At 45.8% G+C, this 17,327-nt stretch overlaps 1 protein-coding gene across 2 annotated transcripts; it reads left to right on the top strand.

Moving 5' to 3' along the window:
• Nucleotides 1–368: 368 nt before the first annotated feature.
• On the top strand, nt 369–16,702 carry adcy8 (adenylate cyclase 8 (brain)). Of its 2 annotated transcripts, XM_087811540.1 has the most exons (18): nt 369–1,749; nt 7,982–8,131; nt 8,876–9,006; nt 9,088–9,199; nt 9,266–9,393; nt 10,243–10,401; nt 10,470–10,740; nt 12,110–12,307; nt 13,280–13,380; nt 13,437–13,638; nt 13,700–13,789; nt 13,860–14,032; nt 14,108–14,186; nt 14,320–14,478; nt 15,038–15,184; nt 15,249–15,341; nt 15,422–15,536; nt 15,629–16,702. In XM_087811540.1, exons 1-18 carry the CDS (start codon nt 865–867, stop codon nt 16,120–16,122), a joined length of 3,687 nt encoding a protein of 1,228 aa, XP_087667666.1. In that variant the 5' UTR covers nt 369–864; the 3' UTR covers nt 16,123–16,702. The 2 variants fall into 2 exon arrangements, with proteins under 2 accessions (XP_087667666.1, XP_087667665.1); XM_087811539.1 differs by lacking the exon at nt 12,110–12,307 and having other exon boundaries at nt 371–1,749.
• Nucleotides 16,703–17,327: the final 625 nt, after the last annotated feature.

Here is a 17,327-nt window from a genome sequence, read left to right as displayed (position 1 = left end):
ACCGGCTATTCGCCGGTGTTTTCTCTCTCCCGCCAGCACTCACACAAACACACACACAAACTCACATACACACACACACAAACACGCACACAAACATGCACACACACACAAACTCACACACACACACGCACACACACACAAACATGCACACACACACAAACACACACACACAAAAACACGCATACACACACACACGCGCGGATCTGAACCGGACCTGCACCCACATTTAATCTGGGCCCATTACACACACGCGCGCTCGCGCACACGCGTGGGTTGACGTCAAAGCAGCGTGCTCTCGTCCGCGCGGAAGGAAAAACGACCACGCGCGACAACAGGAGCAGACACGCGGAGTCCTGCTCCTCCACCGAGGTGTTGCATCCAGGACTCCGGAGCGAGACCCGCAGAAACCAGGACGCGGATCCGCGCAGCATCAAGTTGCCCCGAGTCTCCTTCAGGTGACCTACGGTTCTGACGGAATATCCTCGCGGGGGATGTTCTCGTGAAGGTGCCACACGTCGATTCTTTTTTTTTTTTTTAGGGAGATTTTTGTTTTTCCTCAGACAACCTTTTGTGTCTCACGGAGCTCCGTGACGCCGCCAAGAAAAAAAAACCGATGCAGCGGACGACGCTTCGTGCTCGGCGGCTGCCACCTGCGAGCCCCGCTCGGTTCTGGTGAGGAGGACGGATCCACATCTGGCGGACCCGCAGCTATAACCCCCGCGACAATGACCTCCAGCCGCGCTTCACCCCGCGCCCGAGAGAGAAGCAGCACTCGCCCCCGGTTCGACGCGCAGCACACGAGGACGACGACGACGTCGCCGCCGCGCTAGTCGAGGAGGGACACCGAGCCAGCAGGGGGGGAGGATGGAGCTGTCCGAGGTCCGGTGCTCCAGCGCCAGCGAGGAGCTCTACACCATCAACCGGACGCCGAGCGGCAGCAGCAGCAGCGGCGGCAGCAGCGCGCGGCCGAAGCGGCTGCTGTGGCAGAACGCGGTGCGGCACATCACCGAGCAGCGCTTCATCCACGAGCAGGGGGGGCTGAAGGGGATCGGGCCGGACGAGGGGGACAGCCCCGGAGCGCGGAAGCAGTCCGCGGGCCGGACCTCGGTGGGGGACCGGCACAACAACGGGGGGACCAAAGTGTTCCCGGAGCGCGGCAGCAGCGACCTGGGCTTCCTGCAGATCGACTGCGCGCCCAGCAACTCGGACTTCTTTCTGAACTGGGGCTACACCTACCGGGGGGTCATCTTCCCCACGCTCCGGAACGCCTTCAAGTCCCGCGACCTGGAGCGCCTGTACCAGCGGTACTTCCTGGGCCAGAGGCGCAAGTCGGTGGTGGTGATGAACATCCTGGACGTGGTGACCAAGCTGACCCTGCTGGTGCTGCACCTGACCATGGCCTCCTCGCCCATGGACCCCATCAAGGGCACGCTCCTGGGCTTCTTCACGGGCATCGAGGTGGTCATCTGTGCCTTAGTGGTGGTGCGGAAGGACACCACGTCGCACAGCTACCTGCAGTACAGCGGCGTGGTCACCTGGGTTGCCATGGCCACGCAGATCCTGGCGGCGGGCCTGGGCTACGGGCTCCTGGGCGACGGGGTGGGCTACGTGCTCTTCACCCTGTTCGCCACCTACAGCATGCTGCCGCTGCCGCTCACCTGGGCCATCCTGGCGGGACTCTTCACCTGCGGCCTCCACGTGCTGGTGCAGACGCTGCTGCCCGAGAACCTGCCGATGTCCCCCAACCAGGTGAGTCCATGGATTCCTTCCTCCCGTGGCTCTTCTGACGCTCGCGTGAATAAGGTGCACGCGGTGAACCAGACTCGATGGCCAGAAGGTCAGCTCGGACGTTGTGATGGTGTGAAGACAAAAGGTCTTGATGTCAAACAGTGTTTCTCTGACCCTTGACCCCTGACTCCCTACAGAGGAGATCATTTACTCTTATTTATGAGCAGGAATGTAACGGGACCCCGAGTTCAACATACAACCCGTTAACTTCGTCTTCATCTTCTTCATCGTCATCTTCAGCATCTCCATCAACTTCATCATCGTCATTTTCTTCTTAACCCTCATCTTCAGCATCTCCATCATCATCTTTTTCTTCACCTTCATCATCTTCAGCATCTCCATCACTTTCATCATCCTCAGCATCTTCATCATCATCTTCTTCTTCACCTTCATCATCTCCATCACTTTCAACATCAGAATCTTCATCATCTTTTTTGTCGTCGGCTTCATCACCTTTAGGATCTCCATCACTTTCATCATCATCAGCATCTTCATCATCATCTTCTTCCTCATCTTCAGCATCTCCATCACTTTCATCATCATCAGCATCTTCATCGTCTTCTTCTTCACCTTGATCATCTTCAGCATCTCCATCACTTTCATCATCATCATCATGATCAGCATCTTCATCATCATCTTCTGCTTCACCTTCATCATCTCCATCACCTTCATCATCATCACCACCATCAGAATCTTCATCATCATCTTCTTCTTCACCTTGATCATCTTCAGCATCTCCATCACTTTCATATCATCATCAGAATCTTCATCATCTTTTTCACTTCTCCATCATCTTTAGGATCTCCATCATCTTCTTTTTCACCTTGACCTTTTTCTTCTTCATCTTCAGCATTACCCTTCCACACCTCCATCAGCATCATTACCTTTCTTTTCTTTGTCACCTTCATGATCTTTAGGATCTTCATCATCTTCCTCGTCACCTTGACCTTTTTCTTCTTAATCTTCAAGTTCATCTTGACCTTCATTATAATCTTCTTCACCTTCTTCATCTTCAGCATTACTTTGATCACCTTCTTCTTCATCATCATCATCTTCATCATCTTCATCATCTTCATCATTTTCATCCTCTTCATCATCTTCATCAACAACCAGTGGTCCGACAGTAAATAGCAACAAGCTTTGGTGGTGACGTGGTTCTGGTCCCGTCTCTCAGAATAGCAATCGATCTCCTCACACAGACTCTCCAGGGAACCCCTTGCCTCCCCCCCCTCACCCTCTCACTCCCCCCAAAATATTGACCCGCCGCTGAGATACGATCAACAATGAGCTCCATTGACCGACAACCAGACAGTGTGTTTGTGTGTTTGTGTGTGTGTGAGGGGAAAATTGTGCGCGTGTAGTAGAGAGAGAACGTGTGTGTGTGTGTGTGTGTGTGTGTGTGAGCTTGTCATCATCTCCACCATGCAGTTGTGTTGCTTCGGTTGATGAATAATTGAGGATGTCTGAGTGCAGAGTCTGGTTTGGTTTCAGTTGGAGGGGGCATTCCAGATTAAACACTGTGACCTCTGACCTCCTGAGGTGGCTCACCACTCACTCAGGTTCTTGCTCTACCTGGTGGTGAATTCAGTGACGACAGGTCAGGAGGTCAGAGGTTGAGACGTGTCGATCCTCTCGTGGAAGGTTAAGATCCTGATGAGATGCTGCTGGAGGTGATGGGTCTCTACTGAAGAAGAATCAGTGTGTTCATGTGTTCATGTGTGGTGTGTTCATGTTTAGTGTGTTCATGTGTGGTGTGTTCATGTTTAGTGTGTTCATGTGTGGTGTGTTCATGTTTAGTGTGTTCATGTGTGGTGTGTTCATGTTTAGTGTGTTCATGTGTTCATGTGTGGTGTGTTCATGTTTAGTGTGTTCATGTGTGGTGTGTTCATGTTTAGTGTGTTCATGTGTGGTGTGCTCATGTTAAGTGTGTTAATGTGTTCATGTGTTCATGTGTTCATGTGTTCATGTGTGGTGTGCTCATGTTTAGTGTGTTCATGTGTTCATGTGTGGTGTGCTCATGTTTAGTGTGTTCATGTGTTCATGTGTGGTGTGCTCATGTTTAGTGTGTTAATGTGTTAATGTGTTCATGTGTTCATGTGTGGTGTGCTCATGTTTAGTGTGTTCATGTGTTCATGTGTGGTGTGCTCATGTTTAGTGTGTTCATGTGTTCATGTGTGGTGTGCTCATGTTTAGTGTGTTCATGTGTTCATGTGTGGTGTGCTCATGTTTAGTGTGTTCATGTGTTCATGTGTGGTGTGCTCATGTTGAGTGTGTTCATGTGTGGTGTGTTCATGTGTGGTGTGTTCATGTGTGATGTGTTCATGTGTGTTCATGTTTAGTGTGTTCATGTGTGGTGTGTTCATGTGTGATGTGTTCATGTGTGTTCATGTTTAGTGTGTTCATGTGTGTTGTGTTCATGTGTGCTCATGTTTAGTGTGTTCATGTGTGATGTGTTCATGTGTGCTCATGTTTAGTGTGTTCATGTGTTCATGTGTGGTGTGTTCATGTTTAGTGTGTTCATGTGTGGTGTGTTCATGTGTGGTGTGTTCATGTGTGGTGTGTTCATGTTTAGTGTGTTCATGTGTGGTGTGTTCATGTGTGGTGTGTTCATGTGTGGTGTGTTCATGTGTGGTGTGTTCATGTGTGGTGTGTTCATGTTAAGTGTGTTAATGTGTTCATGTGTGGTGTGCTCATGTGTGATGTGTTCATGTTTGTTCATGTTTAGTGTGTTCATGTGTTCATTTGTTGTGTGTTCATGTGTGGTGTGTTCATGTGTGATGTGTTCATGTTTGTTCATGTTTAGTGTGTTCATGTGTGGTGTTTTCATGTGTGATGTGTTCATGTGTGTTCATGTTTAGTGTGTTCATGTGTGGTGTGTTCATGTGTGATGTGTTCATGTGTGTTCATGTTTAGTGTGTTCATGTGTGTTGTGTTCATGTGTGCTCATGTTTAGTGTGTTCATGTGTGATGTGTTCATGTGTGCTCATGTTTAGTGTGTTCATGTGTTCATGTGTGGTGTGTTCATGTTTAGTGTGTTCATGTGTGGTGTGTTCATGTGTGGTGTGTTCATGTGTGGTGTGTTCATGTTTAGTGTGTTCATGTGTGGTGTGTTCATGTGTGGTGTGTTCATGTGTGGTGTGTTCATGTGTGGTGTGTTCATGTGTGGTGTGTTCATGTTAAGTGTGTTAATGTGTTCATGTGTGGTGTGCTCATGTGTGATGTGTTCATGTTTGTTCATGTTTAGTGTGTTCATGTGTTCATTTGTTGTGTGTTCATGTGTGGTGTGTTCATGTGTGATGTGTTCATGTTTGTTCATGTTTAGTGTGTTCATGTGTGGTGTTTTCATGTGTGATGTGTTCATGTGTGTTCATGTTTAGTGTGTTCATGTGTGGTGTGTTCATGTGTGATGTGTTCATGTGTGTTCATGTTTAGTGTGTTCATGTGTGGTGTGTTCATGTGTGATGTGTTCATGTGTGTTCATGTTTAGTGTGTTCATGTGTGGTGTGTTCATGTGTGGTGTGTTCATGTGTGATGTGTTCATGTGTGTTCATGTTTAGTGTGTTCATGTGTGGTGTGTTCATGTGTGGTGTGTTCATGTGTGGTGTGTTCGTGTGTGGTGTGTTCATGTTAAGTGTGTTCATGTGTTCATGTGTGGTGTGCTCATGTTTAGTGTGTTCATGTGTTCATGTGTGGTGTGTTCATGTTTAGTGTGTTAATGTGTTCATGTGTTCATGTGTGGTGTGCTCATGTTTAGTGTGTTAATGTGTTCATGTCTGGTGTGTTCATGTTTAGTGTGTTAATGTGTTCATGTGTGGTGTGCTCATGTTTAGTGTGTTCATGTGTTCATGTGTGGTGTGTTCATGTGTGGTGTGTTCATGTTTAGTGTGTTCATGTGTGGTGTGTTCATGTGTGGTGTGTTCATGTGTGGTGTGTTCATGTGTGGTGTGTTCATGTTTAGTGTGTTCATGTGTGGTGTGTTCATGTTTAGTGTGTTCATGTGTTCATGTTTAGTGTGTTCATGTGTGGTGTGTTCATGTGTGGTGTGTTCATGTTAAGTGTGTTAATGTGTTCATGTGTGGTGTGCTCATGTTTAGTGTGTTCATGTGTTCATTTGTGGTGTGTTCATGTTTAGTGTGTTCATGTGTGGTGTGTTCATGTGTGATGTGTTCATGTTTGTTCATGTTTAGTGTGTTCATGTGTGGTGTGTTCATGTGTGATGTGTTCATGTGTGTTCATGTTTAGTGTGTTCATGTGTGGTGTGTTCATGTGTGATGTGTTCATGTGTGTTCATGTTTAGTGTGTTCATGTGTGTTGTGTTCATGTGTGCTCATGTTTAGTGTGTTCATGTGTGATGTGTTCATGTGTGCTCATGTTTAGTGTGTTCATGTGTTCATGTGTGATGTGTTCATGTTTAGTGTGTTCATGTGTGGTGTGTTCATGTGTGGTGTGTTCATGTGTGGTGTGTTCATGTTTAGTGTGTTCATGTGTGGTGTGTTCATGTGTGGTGTGTTCATGTGTGGTGTGTTCATGTGTGGTGTGTTCATGTTAAGTGTGTTAATGTGTTCATGTGTGGTGTGCTCATGTTTAGTGTGTTCATGTGTTCATGTGTGATGTGTTCATGTTTGTTCATGTTTAGTGTGTTCATGTGTGGTGTTTTCATGTGTGATGTGTTCATGTGTGTTCATGTTTAGTGTGTTCATGTGTGGTGTGTTCATGTGTGATGTGTTCATGTGTGTTCATGTTTAGTGTGTTCATGTGTGGTGTGTTCATGTGTGGTGTGTTCATGTGTGATGTGTTCATGTGTGTTCATGTTTAGTGTGTTCATGTGTGGTGTGTTCATGTGTGATGTGTTCATGTTTGTTCATGTTTAGTGTGTTCATGTGTGGTGTGTTCATGTGTGATGTGTTCATGTTTGTTCATGTTTAGTGTGTTCCTGTGTGATGTGTTCATGTGTGTTCATGTTTAGTGTGTTCATGTGTGGTGTGTTCATGTGTGATGTGTTCATGTTTGTTCATGTTTAGTGTGTTCATGTGTGGTGTGTTCATGTGTGATGTGTTCATGTTTGTTCATGTTTAGTGTGTTCATGTGTGGTGTGTTCATGTGTGATGTGTTCATGTTTGTTCATGTTTAGTGTGTTCATGTTTGGTGTGTTCATGTGTGATGTGTTCATGTGTGTTCATGTTTAGTGTGTTCATCTCTAGTGTGTTCATCTCTAGTGTGTTCATCTCTAGTGTGTTCATGTGTGATGTGTTCACATGGTGTGTGTTCACGTGGTGTGTGTTCATGTGTGATGTGTCAGTCATGTGTTTGTTTGTTGTGTTGTGGGTTCAGATTACGAGGCAGCTTTGGTTCCTCTTAAGAACGTATGAGATTTCCGGCTTATTCTTCACATTGAGGATGATTTGAGGCAGGATTAGGTCTCACACTAATCCTGCCTCACCAGCCTTGTTCCTCTCTCTCTCCTGCTGGTTCTGGCTCTGACGGGTCCGGAGTCACACGGCCCCTCCTCTCAGGTCGACGTTTAATGAGATTACCGTGGATTAGAGCACCAGAGCGGAGACGCAAGCGTCCGTCTGACCGGAGCCCTCGCTGCGGATCACACGCCGTCCATCACGTCTTCGTCGTCACGGCGTCTGACGCAAGCCGACCCTCCCGGGACTCGGTCCAGACTCACTGATGCGGCGCCATTAGTTTCCTGCCGAACACGCCACGAGTCATTTGTTACACAGCGGGTCGGAGAACCTGCCAGAGAACACGTGACCGACTCGCCCAAACCGACCGGCCAATCAGAATCCACGAACAGACCCGGGTCTCCAGAGACTTCGCCTGCAATTGTTTTTCTATGACTGGTATTAACCAGATGTTAACAAGGCCTCGTTAAAAACCTGCACCTGAGAGACTCGACGGGTCAGAGTCTCCACCTGATCTTTCCAAAACAACACGAGGAGCTGCTGCTTTAATTCAGGGTCTCTGAGGGGAGCCCCGAGGGAGGGGGGGGGGGGGTAATTGAATCAGTGCGACGGTGTCAAAGACAACAAGACAATAACAGTTACTCACCTGTGTGTTTGTGTGTAATTAAATCAGTGTGTGAACCACAATCGCTCAACACCTCGACCCGTTTCGTGTCCCGGTCAACGTGTTGCTTTCCAGGAGCTCCACGAAGCAGACTAAAGTGCTCCGTGTGTGTCTTCAGGTGGCGGCGCAGACGGTCCTCTTCGTGTGCATGAACACGGCCGGCATCTTCATCAGCTACCTGTCGGACCGGGCTCAGCGCCAGGCCTTCCTGGAGACGCGGCGCTGCATCGAGGCCCGGCTGAGGCTGGAGACGGAGAACCAGAGACAGGTCGGGAGTCTGTGGAGGGGTTTAAACTGGAGTGAATGTGTGTGTGTCGGTGTCATCGTTGAATATTGAATTCAACGTTTCAAATGTTGAAACTTTCACTTTTTTTATATTAAGCATTGATTAAAATACGATATAATTCAATTAATTCTGTAGCAAAAGGTTTAATTAATTTGTTTTTATTTAATAATTGAATTATATAATTTATATTATTGAATAATGTTCGTATTAAATAAATAATTTAAAAACTTTTTCACATAGAGTTTGATATCCTAATTCCAATAATTAAAAAAAATATATATTTTTTTTATTCATATTTTTTTCATTTGTAGCCTTTAGAATTCAATATAAAAATGTTGGAATAATAGTGACGACACCAAAAGAAACTACTTGGTAAAACTGTTAGCCAATCATCATGTTAGAGCAGCATCACATGATTAAAACCGTGAGGCATGATTGGTTCAAAGTTAGAGCGAGCGAATCAGTGCTTGATTGGATTAGTCTGGTAAAGATGTAACTATTTACCAATAAAACCAATTTATATTGAATTAAAAAAAGGTAAGATTAAAGATTTAATTTTTTTAATGCTCGGAATATCAGTCTCTGTGTTAAAAACAAGAAATATTCAATTATTTTTAAATTCATTATAAAAAAAGGAAACAAATTCAGCCTTTCAACATCCGAATTATTAAATTAAATTGTTTAAAAAATAATAATTCAAGGCTCGACGTCTTGTGCTCCTCACAGGAGCGGCTGGTGTTGTCCGTCCTTCCGAGGTTCGTGGTCCTGGAGATGATCAACGACATGACGAATGTGGAGGACGAACATCTGCAGCACCAGTTCCACCGGATCTACATCCACCGCTACGAGAATGTCAGGTGAGTTGGGGGGTCCATTGGGATGTGGACGGGGGGGGGAGGGTCACATGACCTTGACGTGACGCATGTCGTGTCCTGCAGCATTCTGTTCGCAGACGTGAAAGGATTCACCAACCTGTCCACCACCCTGTCGGCCCAGGAGCTGGTCCGCATGCTGAACGAACTGTTCGCCCGCTTCGACCGCCTCGCACATGTGAGTGTGTGTGTGAGACTCTGACGGTGTGTTGTTGAACATGTGTGTGTGTGTGTGTGTGTGTAGGAGAACCACTGTCTGAGGATCAAGATTCTGGGCGACTGCTACTACTGTGTGTCAGGTCTTCCCGAGCCGCGACAGGACCACGCTCACTGCTGCGTGGAGATGGGCCTGAGCATGATCAAGACCATCAGGTGAGTCAGCGTTTCCTGAAGACAGTAGATCAGTGTCACAGGAATATTGATGCTTGAATTTAACCTTCAACTTGAATTTAATTCAATCATTTCTATATTTAAATGTTGATTTAGTTTTCTTTAATTAACTGAATTTAAAAAAGTTTTACATTCATATTCCAATAATTCAAAAACATATTTTCTAAATCTAATATTCTTTCATTCACGTAATTTGTACAAATAATACCGTTTCTTTAGGTTACGCCAAGATAAATTGACGCGCCAGTGCTTCTGCGAGTGCTGTGATTGGCTAAAAGATGACTTGTTGACTTTCTACTTTTTAGATAGATTTAAGATATTTGAATAAAAAAAATAAAACATTTAATTCATTATTTTAAAATCTGTATCCTTTTAAATTCGATATAAATTGGTATAAACAAGTCATCTTACCAGACTAATCCAATCAAGCACTGAGCCGCCCGCTCTAACTTTTAACCAATCATGCTTGGAGCTGATAATCATGTGATTTAGCTCTAACTTGCATGATTGGCTAAGAAGTTTGAAAAAGTCGCTCTGTATTCTTCTGGTATTGTCTGGTGGCAATATTTGTATTGAATTTAAAAGGCTACAAATTAAAAAATATTGAATCTAGAAATTTTATTTTTGGTTTATTAGAATTAGGATATAAAACTCTATGTGTAAAAAAAATATATTTATGAAAATATTAAAAAAAAAATATTATTAAATTATTATAAAATATATAAATGATTGAATAAAACTACTAAAATAAAAAATGTATAGTTATAATTTATAGTTCACATAATTCGTAGACCTCAGGTCAGAGGTCTGACAGGTGTGTGTCGTCGGCAGGTACGTGAGGTCACGCACGAAACACGACATCGACATGAGAATCGGGATCCACTCGGGCTCGGTTCTGTGCGGCGTCCTCGGACTCAGGAAGTGGCAGTTCGACGTCTGGTCCTGGGACGTGGACATCGCCAACAAGCTGGAGTCCGGAGGGATCCCCGGGTAAGTGTGTTATAGGGCGTGGTCCGCAGAGCCAGGGGATGGTTAGACTCACCTGTGGTGCTCCTCAGGAGGATCCACATCTCTAAGGCGGCCCTGGACTGTCTGAACGGAGCCTACGAGGTGGAGGAGGGCCACGGCAAGGACCGGAACGACTTCCTGCGGCGCCACAACATCGAGACGTTCCTCATCAAGCAGCCGGAGGACAGCACGCTCTCGCTGCCCGAGGACATCATGATGCAGGCAGCCGGCTCGGTGGACCGGCGCGCCAGCAGCACCACCTTCAACGAGGCGTCCTGGAGCCCCGAGCTGCCCTTCGACAACATCGTGGGGAAGCAGAACGTGAGTGGAGATCATGAGCGGCGGAGAGCCTGCGATGACGCTCGAGGACCACGAGCATGTGTCGTTCAACACGTTGTGTTTTCTCCGCTGTCAAGGTCATGAGGTCCACCTGTTGTGTCACTTCCTGTTGTAGCGTTACCTGAGAGCACAGTGACCTCTGCTGGCCGCTGCCTGAACTTTAATATGTTGGAACGTGTGTTTGTTTTTGTGTGTGTCTGTGTTCAAGTGTGATGATCAACAAGCACAGATATAAACCCAGTGAGGTGGTTGAGGGAGGGGCCTATGAAACTATGTCAGTGTCATCAGAATATTGAATGGTTGAATTTAAATGTTGATACTTAATTTTTTTAATTTAACAATTTTTCTTTTAAGCATTTAATTTAAAAATATTGAATTCAACAATTTCTTTATTTGAAGGTTGAATTTGCTCTTTAAATAATAGTATAAAAAGATGAATATTTCTTATTGAATTAATTTCCTTTTGTATTGCGCTTCAACGTCATCACATGATCGTCTGCGCGACGCGTGATTGGCTGAGAGTTCCACCAAGTAGTATGGTACTCTTTTGGTATTGTCTGGTGACACTAATATGCCTACATTTATTATTGAATTTAAATTACTGTAAATATAAAACGATTGAATCATAGAAAATATATATTTAAATTATTGGAATTACAGTATCATACTTTATGTGTTTCATTTGGAAAATGTTCAATTTTTTATATCCAGTAATTTAAATAAATAAAAAAATGAATTTAATTCAGTATGTAGTTATTCAATATGTCAAAGTTAATCTTTCAATATAGAAATTATTGAATTCATCCATTAAGCAATTTCAATGCTTAACAAACCAAGAGCATTTCAGTAGTTTTAACATTTGAAATGTTAAACTCAACCATCTAAAATACAGGCACTGACATACTTCTATGTACAAACATCCTCGTCGGTCTTCCAGCTGCTGCCAAGGCAACGCTGATGTAAGCAGATTAGGATGTTACAGCAACTTGTAATTAAATCTGAGCATCGCCGAGACACACGTGAGTGCGGACCTCCAGCTGGACCTGCTCCAGAACCCAGGACTAGTTCTGGAGCAGGTCCAGCTGCGCCTCGACCCGGATGTGTCACTGACCCACTCCGGCGGACACACACACACACACACACTCGAAACACGAACGAGGAACAGCTGCAGGAGAACACCGACCCGTGAGTCAGCAGGTCCTCGAGTCAGGAAACACCTCTCGGACGGTGACTCACCGAGAACACCTCACTGACCATGACTCAGCAGGGAAATTACACTGAAATGATGAAGTAAAATCTCAGCACGGCTATGTGTGTGTGTGTGTGTGCATGTGTGTGTGTGTGCTTCCAGACTGTGGCTGCACTCACCAGAATTTCCATAAACCTTCTTCCTAACCACGTGGCTCAGGCCTTGCATGTGAGTACGGGCCTTGAGGAGGTAAACGAGCGAATAGGGAACGCCATCGACTTACGGAGTGGCGATAAGTTGAGGAGAGAGAATATCGAACCCTTCTCAATGATGTTTAAAGACTCCGGCATGGAAGAGAAGGTAGCGCCCCCTACTGACCCCCGACCCCCCCTAACTCTGCTTATGTCTCGTTTACTGAGCGCGTTGCTGTGTCGGCACTTTTTGAAGCTTCATTATTGACCAATACCGTCGTCCGACTGACGTATTTTATGGAAGTATTTCAGTGTATCCCCAATATAGGATGAATTTAAAATGAAACTTTTATTTATTTTTTGTTAAAAAATTTTATAGGATTTAATTATTTTTAGAAAAATGTAGCGTTATCATTTCAATATTAAAAGGTTTAATTCGTTTTTATAGAAAGATTTAATTCAATCATTTTTATATTGAAAGATTGTTTTTATTGAATAATAATAATTCAACAGTCACATGATTGGCTGAAGGTAGCTCAGTTTTGCTATTGGTTGTTGTCACTATTATACCAACATTTTTATATTGAATTTAAAAGACAACGATTTCTAAAAGATTGAATTTATTATTATTTTTATTGGAATAAGAATATCAAACTAATATACAATATACAAGTTCAATTTAATTGGTCTATTAAAAACGAATGTAACCTTCAATATAAAATAAGATGTAAAACTAGTTCAATGCTTTAAAAAAAAAGAAGAAATTAATCAATTAAAAGAAAAGAAAAGTTTTTACATTGGAAATGTTAAATTCGACCATTTAATATTCCTATCTCACTCGTATACTTATATTGAGGTGGGGGGCGGGTGAAGTTGAATTTGTGCTGACTCAGCTCTTTTCCTTTAAAAAACTTGAAGATTCCAAAAAAAAAGTCCTTTCAGTCTCGTCTTCACAGCAACGACACAGTTGGTCATTGGCGTGGCTTTCAAAATAAAAGACCTCCGATCCCCTCCAGAGCTTCTTGACCCTTGAACTCTCCGTCTTTGTCGTCATTGACCTCGTCTGGTCTGTGAAGTTTGTGAACGTGTCACGATTGAATGACTCGCCTCGTGTCACATGACTCGCTCTGCCTCTCCGCAGTACTCCCAGATGAGAGACGAGGTCTTCAAGTCCAACCTGGTCTGCTCCTTCATCGTGCTCGTCTTCATCACCACCATCCAGGGTCTGCTGCCGTCCGCCAGGTACCTCGCCGCGTTAGCCACCGTGCTCGCCGTTAGCTCACCCAGTGTGCTTTCAGCACGGTCACCATGGTGATCCAGTTCTCCATCCTCCTGCTCCTCCACTCCTGCCTGGTCTTGGTCACAACTTCCGAGGACTACAAGTGTCTCCCTCTAGTGCTGCGGACCACCTGCTGCTGGATCAACGAGACCTACTCGGCTCGGAACGCCATCGTCTTCGTATCCATCCTCATCAACTTCCTGGCGGCCGTCGTCAACATCGTGAGTGTTTGCCACTAAAACCTCCCAGTCGTTCTCCATGTGACCCGCGTTGTCTTCTCAGCTGTGGTGCGACCCGGACACGTCAGCCGGCAGCAGGAACCAGACGGTCGACATGTCCGCCGTCGTCCACAACATCTGCTTCTACCCTGAGGTACCACTGCTGCCAACAGGGGGCGCTGCGTCCAACAGCGTCTCCTGCTGACCTCCCTATCCGTCCGCAGTACTTTGTGTTCACCGGCGTGCTGGCGATGGTCACCTGTGCCGTCTTCCTGCGGCTCAACTCGGTGCTGAAGCTCGCAGTGCTGCTGGTGATGGTCGCCGTGTACTCGCTCCTGACCGAGGCCATCTACGCGCCGCTGTTCATCCGCTACGACATGGTCCACCACAACACTCAGTGAGTCACTGCGGCGCCACCAGCAGCTTCAGTTCTGTCTCAACGCTCTCCCAACGGGAATGTTTATCTCCTCAGGAACTTCCTCGGAACCAAAGAGACGTCGCTGCTCCTCATGGCCGTGTTCCTCCTCGCCGTCTTCTACCATGGCCAGCAGGTGATGCCCCATAAACTTCCCTGCTACTGTTACTTCTGTATTTTAGTGACTGTTTTGACTTAACTACTACGCAGGATGTCATTCTCAGATCCACAGGCAGGGGCCATTAAAGGTTTTTTTTTCATGTTTACAGTTGGAGTACACGGCCCGGCTCGACTTCCTGTGGCGAGTTCAGGCCAAAGAGGAAATCAACGAGATGAAGGAGCTTCGAGAACACAACGAGAACATGCTGCGGAACATCCTGCCGAGTCATGTGGCCCGACACTTCCTGGAGAAGGACCGGGACAACGAGGTGGGACCACCCCTCGTGTTCAGTCAGTAACTGTCTGGTCTGCAGCCCATGGTTACTATTGTAGCGATGGTACCGAATGTTGCAATGCTGACAATGTTCCCAATGCTTGCTTTTATATTAAATTAGATTAAATTAAATTTTATTTAAAGTGTCATATCATAACAAAGTTATCCAAAGACACTTTACAGTTTAAGTAAGACTATATTGGAGAAAAGGAAAACCGACCCCAGCAACTCAACAGTGAGTGAATCACAGCGTGTCAGTGGCAAGGAAAAACTTCCTTTTAGAAGGCAGAAACCTCGAGAAGAACCAGACTCAGCGTTGACGGCTTCCTGATGCGACCGGCTGGGGGGGGGGCAGAGCCTGAGTCGGTCCTAACTATAGTCTTTATTGAAAAGCAAAGTCTTAAGATGACCCTTAAACATAAAGAGGGTGTCTGAAGGGCTTGAAAACTGAAGTCCCTACCTTGACGTCGGAACCAAGGGTGGATCAACGATAATGGCTCCAATGGTTGCCATCTTGACGATGTGATGTAACGCGTACCTTTTGTTTTCGGCAGGAATTGTACTCGCAGTCATACGATGCGGTGGCGGTGATGTTCGCCTCCATTCCGGGTTTCGCGGATTTCTACTCTCAGACAGAGATGAACAATCAGGGAGTCGAGTGTCTGCGGCTGCTCAACGAGATCATCGCCGACTTCGACGAGGTGAGACGAGTGTTTTTTATTGTCTCCGTGACCGTCTTCGTGTCTTCAACGAACGCTCTCTCAGCTGCTAGGTGAAGATCGTTTCCAAGACATCGAGAAGATTAAGACCATCGGCAGCACCTACATGGCCGTGTCTGGATTATCGCCTGAGAAACAGGTGAGTGTGCTTCATGGATTCATGCACGTCCTCGTTGTGTGGTTCCTGCTGACTGACCAGACTTCCTCTCGTCTCCTCAGCAATGTGAGGATAAGTGGGGTCACTTGTGTGCTCTGGCAGACTTCGCTATCGCTCTAAATGAGAGCATCCAGGAGATCAACAAACACTCCTTCAACAACTTTGAGCTCCGGATCGGTGAGTGTTGCTCCTAATTCCTTCCTCTCCATCGGCCAAGTGGTCTTCACCTCTGAAGCCTCCTGACCTTCACCTCTGCTGGTCTTTGGCAGGGATGGCTCACGGGTCTGTGGTCGCCGGCGTGATCGGCGCGAAGAAGCCGCAGTACGACATCTGGGGGAAGACGGTGAACCTCTCGAGCCGCATGGACAGCACCGGCGTGAGCGGGAAGATCCAGGTGCCCGAGGAGACCTACCTGATCTTGAAAGAGCGTGGCTTCGCCTTCGAGTACCGTGGCGAGATCTACGTGAAGGGCATCAGCGAGCAGGAGGGGAAGATCCGGACCCACTACCTTCTGGGTCGGATGCAGCCCAACCCACTCATCCTGCAGCCGCGCAAGATCACGGGCCAGTACTCCCTGGCGGCGGTTGTTCTGGGGCTGGTGCAGTCGCTGAACCGGCAGAAGCAGAAGCAGATCCTGAACGACAGCAACAACTCTGGCATCATGAAGGGCCATCATTACAACAGGAGGACGTTGCTAGCGCCCCCTGGATCCGACAGCGGTGGCCATCACGCCGAGGCCGCCGATAAGACCGAGTTGTCGTGAGGTCCGACGTTTTTTTCCGGAGAATAGTGCTTCCAGACGTGACGGCGAGCTTGAACAGCGACACCTGTTGGTGAGCTGCTGGCGTGCCCTCCGTCGCCTCCTCTGAGCCTCCCTCAGGGTCCTAGAGAGACTAGGCACGGTGACGAGGTCATGTGGCTGTAAACTCCAGGATGAGACGTCTTCACAGCACAAACCGTTTTTTCATGTTGTTCCCGAAGACCCAGGCGGATTTGACGTGGCTCGTCCCTTTGCCGAGTGTTTACATGAGCGTGAAAGAGAATAGCACAACGATGTCACTTCCTGTTCCAGTGCAGAGGCTTCCCCTGAAGAGCCACGTGGATGGGAGCACTTGTGCTGGTGTCTGTGTGAGCGCCCCCTGTTGGTCACACCGTTGACGTACGATCACAAGTCGCAACGAGTGGAGTCTCCTCTTGTGTGTACGAGGGAAGTGGTGATGGACTGTGAGGACGGAGGAGAAGGGGAGTCCAGCCACACGTCCTGCGCCCCCTGCTGGTCTCATCTTTCTTTTTGTATTTCTTTTTTATCTGAAAACTCAATAAACGTTTAATTTTGTTATCAACTCACGTTAAGCTGCTGCCATGATACATAGACTTGAAGGTTTAACACCCATGTGTTGTAGTTGTCATCAGAATATTGGATGTTTGAATATAACATTTCAAATTATTGAATTCTTAAAAAATTCAAATGTTGTTGTTTTTAAGCATACAGTTTTTAAAGCATTGACCATTTTAAAAATATTTCTATTGAATTCAATATGTTGTAAATTGAAAGGTAGAGTTTTCTTGAATTTAAAAGCGTTATTTTCAAAATAAATTGTACACAAAATGATTGAAACTCAAATATCAATAATTAGAAAATAAATGTTCTTAATTCCTTTATTTTTATATTTACTTCTTAAATGTAATATAAATGACTACCAAGCTACTCAAAAACACTAAAACAAAATGAATCATTTGAATTCAATCTTTCAATATAGAAATTAAAAAAGAATTAAATGCTTAAGAAAACAAAGATGTAATTTAAAATAAACGTTAAAGTCAAGATCAGATATTCTGATGGCACTGACATCATGTTTAATGTGTTAAAACCAACGGAGCCAGAGATGTTCCAAAAAAAACAATGTCTCCCCACGTGTGACGTCATCCTCTCTCAGATCAGGGTTGAGAGGAGGTGAAGGAAAAAGG

This window comes from Callionymus lyra, chromosome 16, assembly GCF_982586985.1.
Source record: "Callionymus lyra chromosome 16, fCalLyr1.hap1.1, whole genome shotgun sequence".
In the NCBI taxonomy this organism is placed as follows: domain Eukaryota; kingdom Metazoa; phylum Chordata; class Actinopteri; order Syngnathiformes; family Callionymidae; genus Callionymus; species Callionymus lyra.
This window is presented reverse-complemented; position numbering and strand designations above follow the sequence as displayed.

Coding starts and splice junctions, on each gene's coding strand:
- adcy8 (XM_087811540.1), top strand. CDS start 865: ATGGAGCTGTCCGAGGTCCGGTGCTCCAGCGCCAGCGAGGAGCTCTAC. Junction 10,741..12,109: donor ACATCGTGGGGAAGCAGAAC/GTGAGTGGAGAT, acceptor GTGTGCTTCCAG/ACTGTGGCTGCACTCACCAG. Junction 13,381..13,436: donor GGTCTGCTGCCGTCCGCCAG/GTACCTCGCCGC, acceptor GTGTGCTTTCAG/CACGGTCACCATGGTGATCC.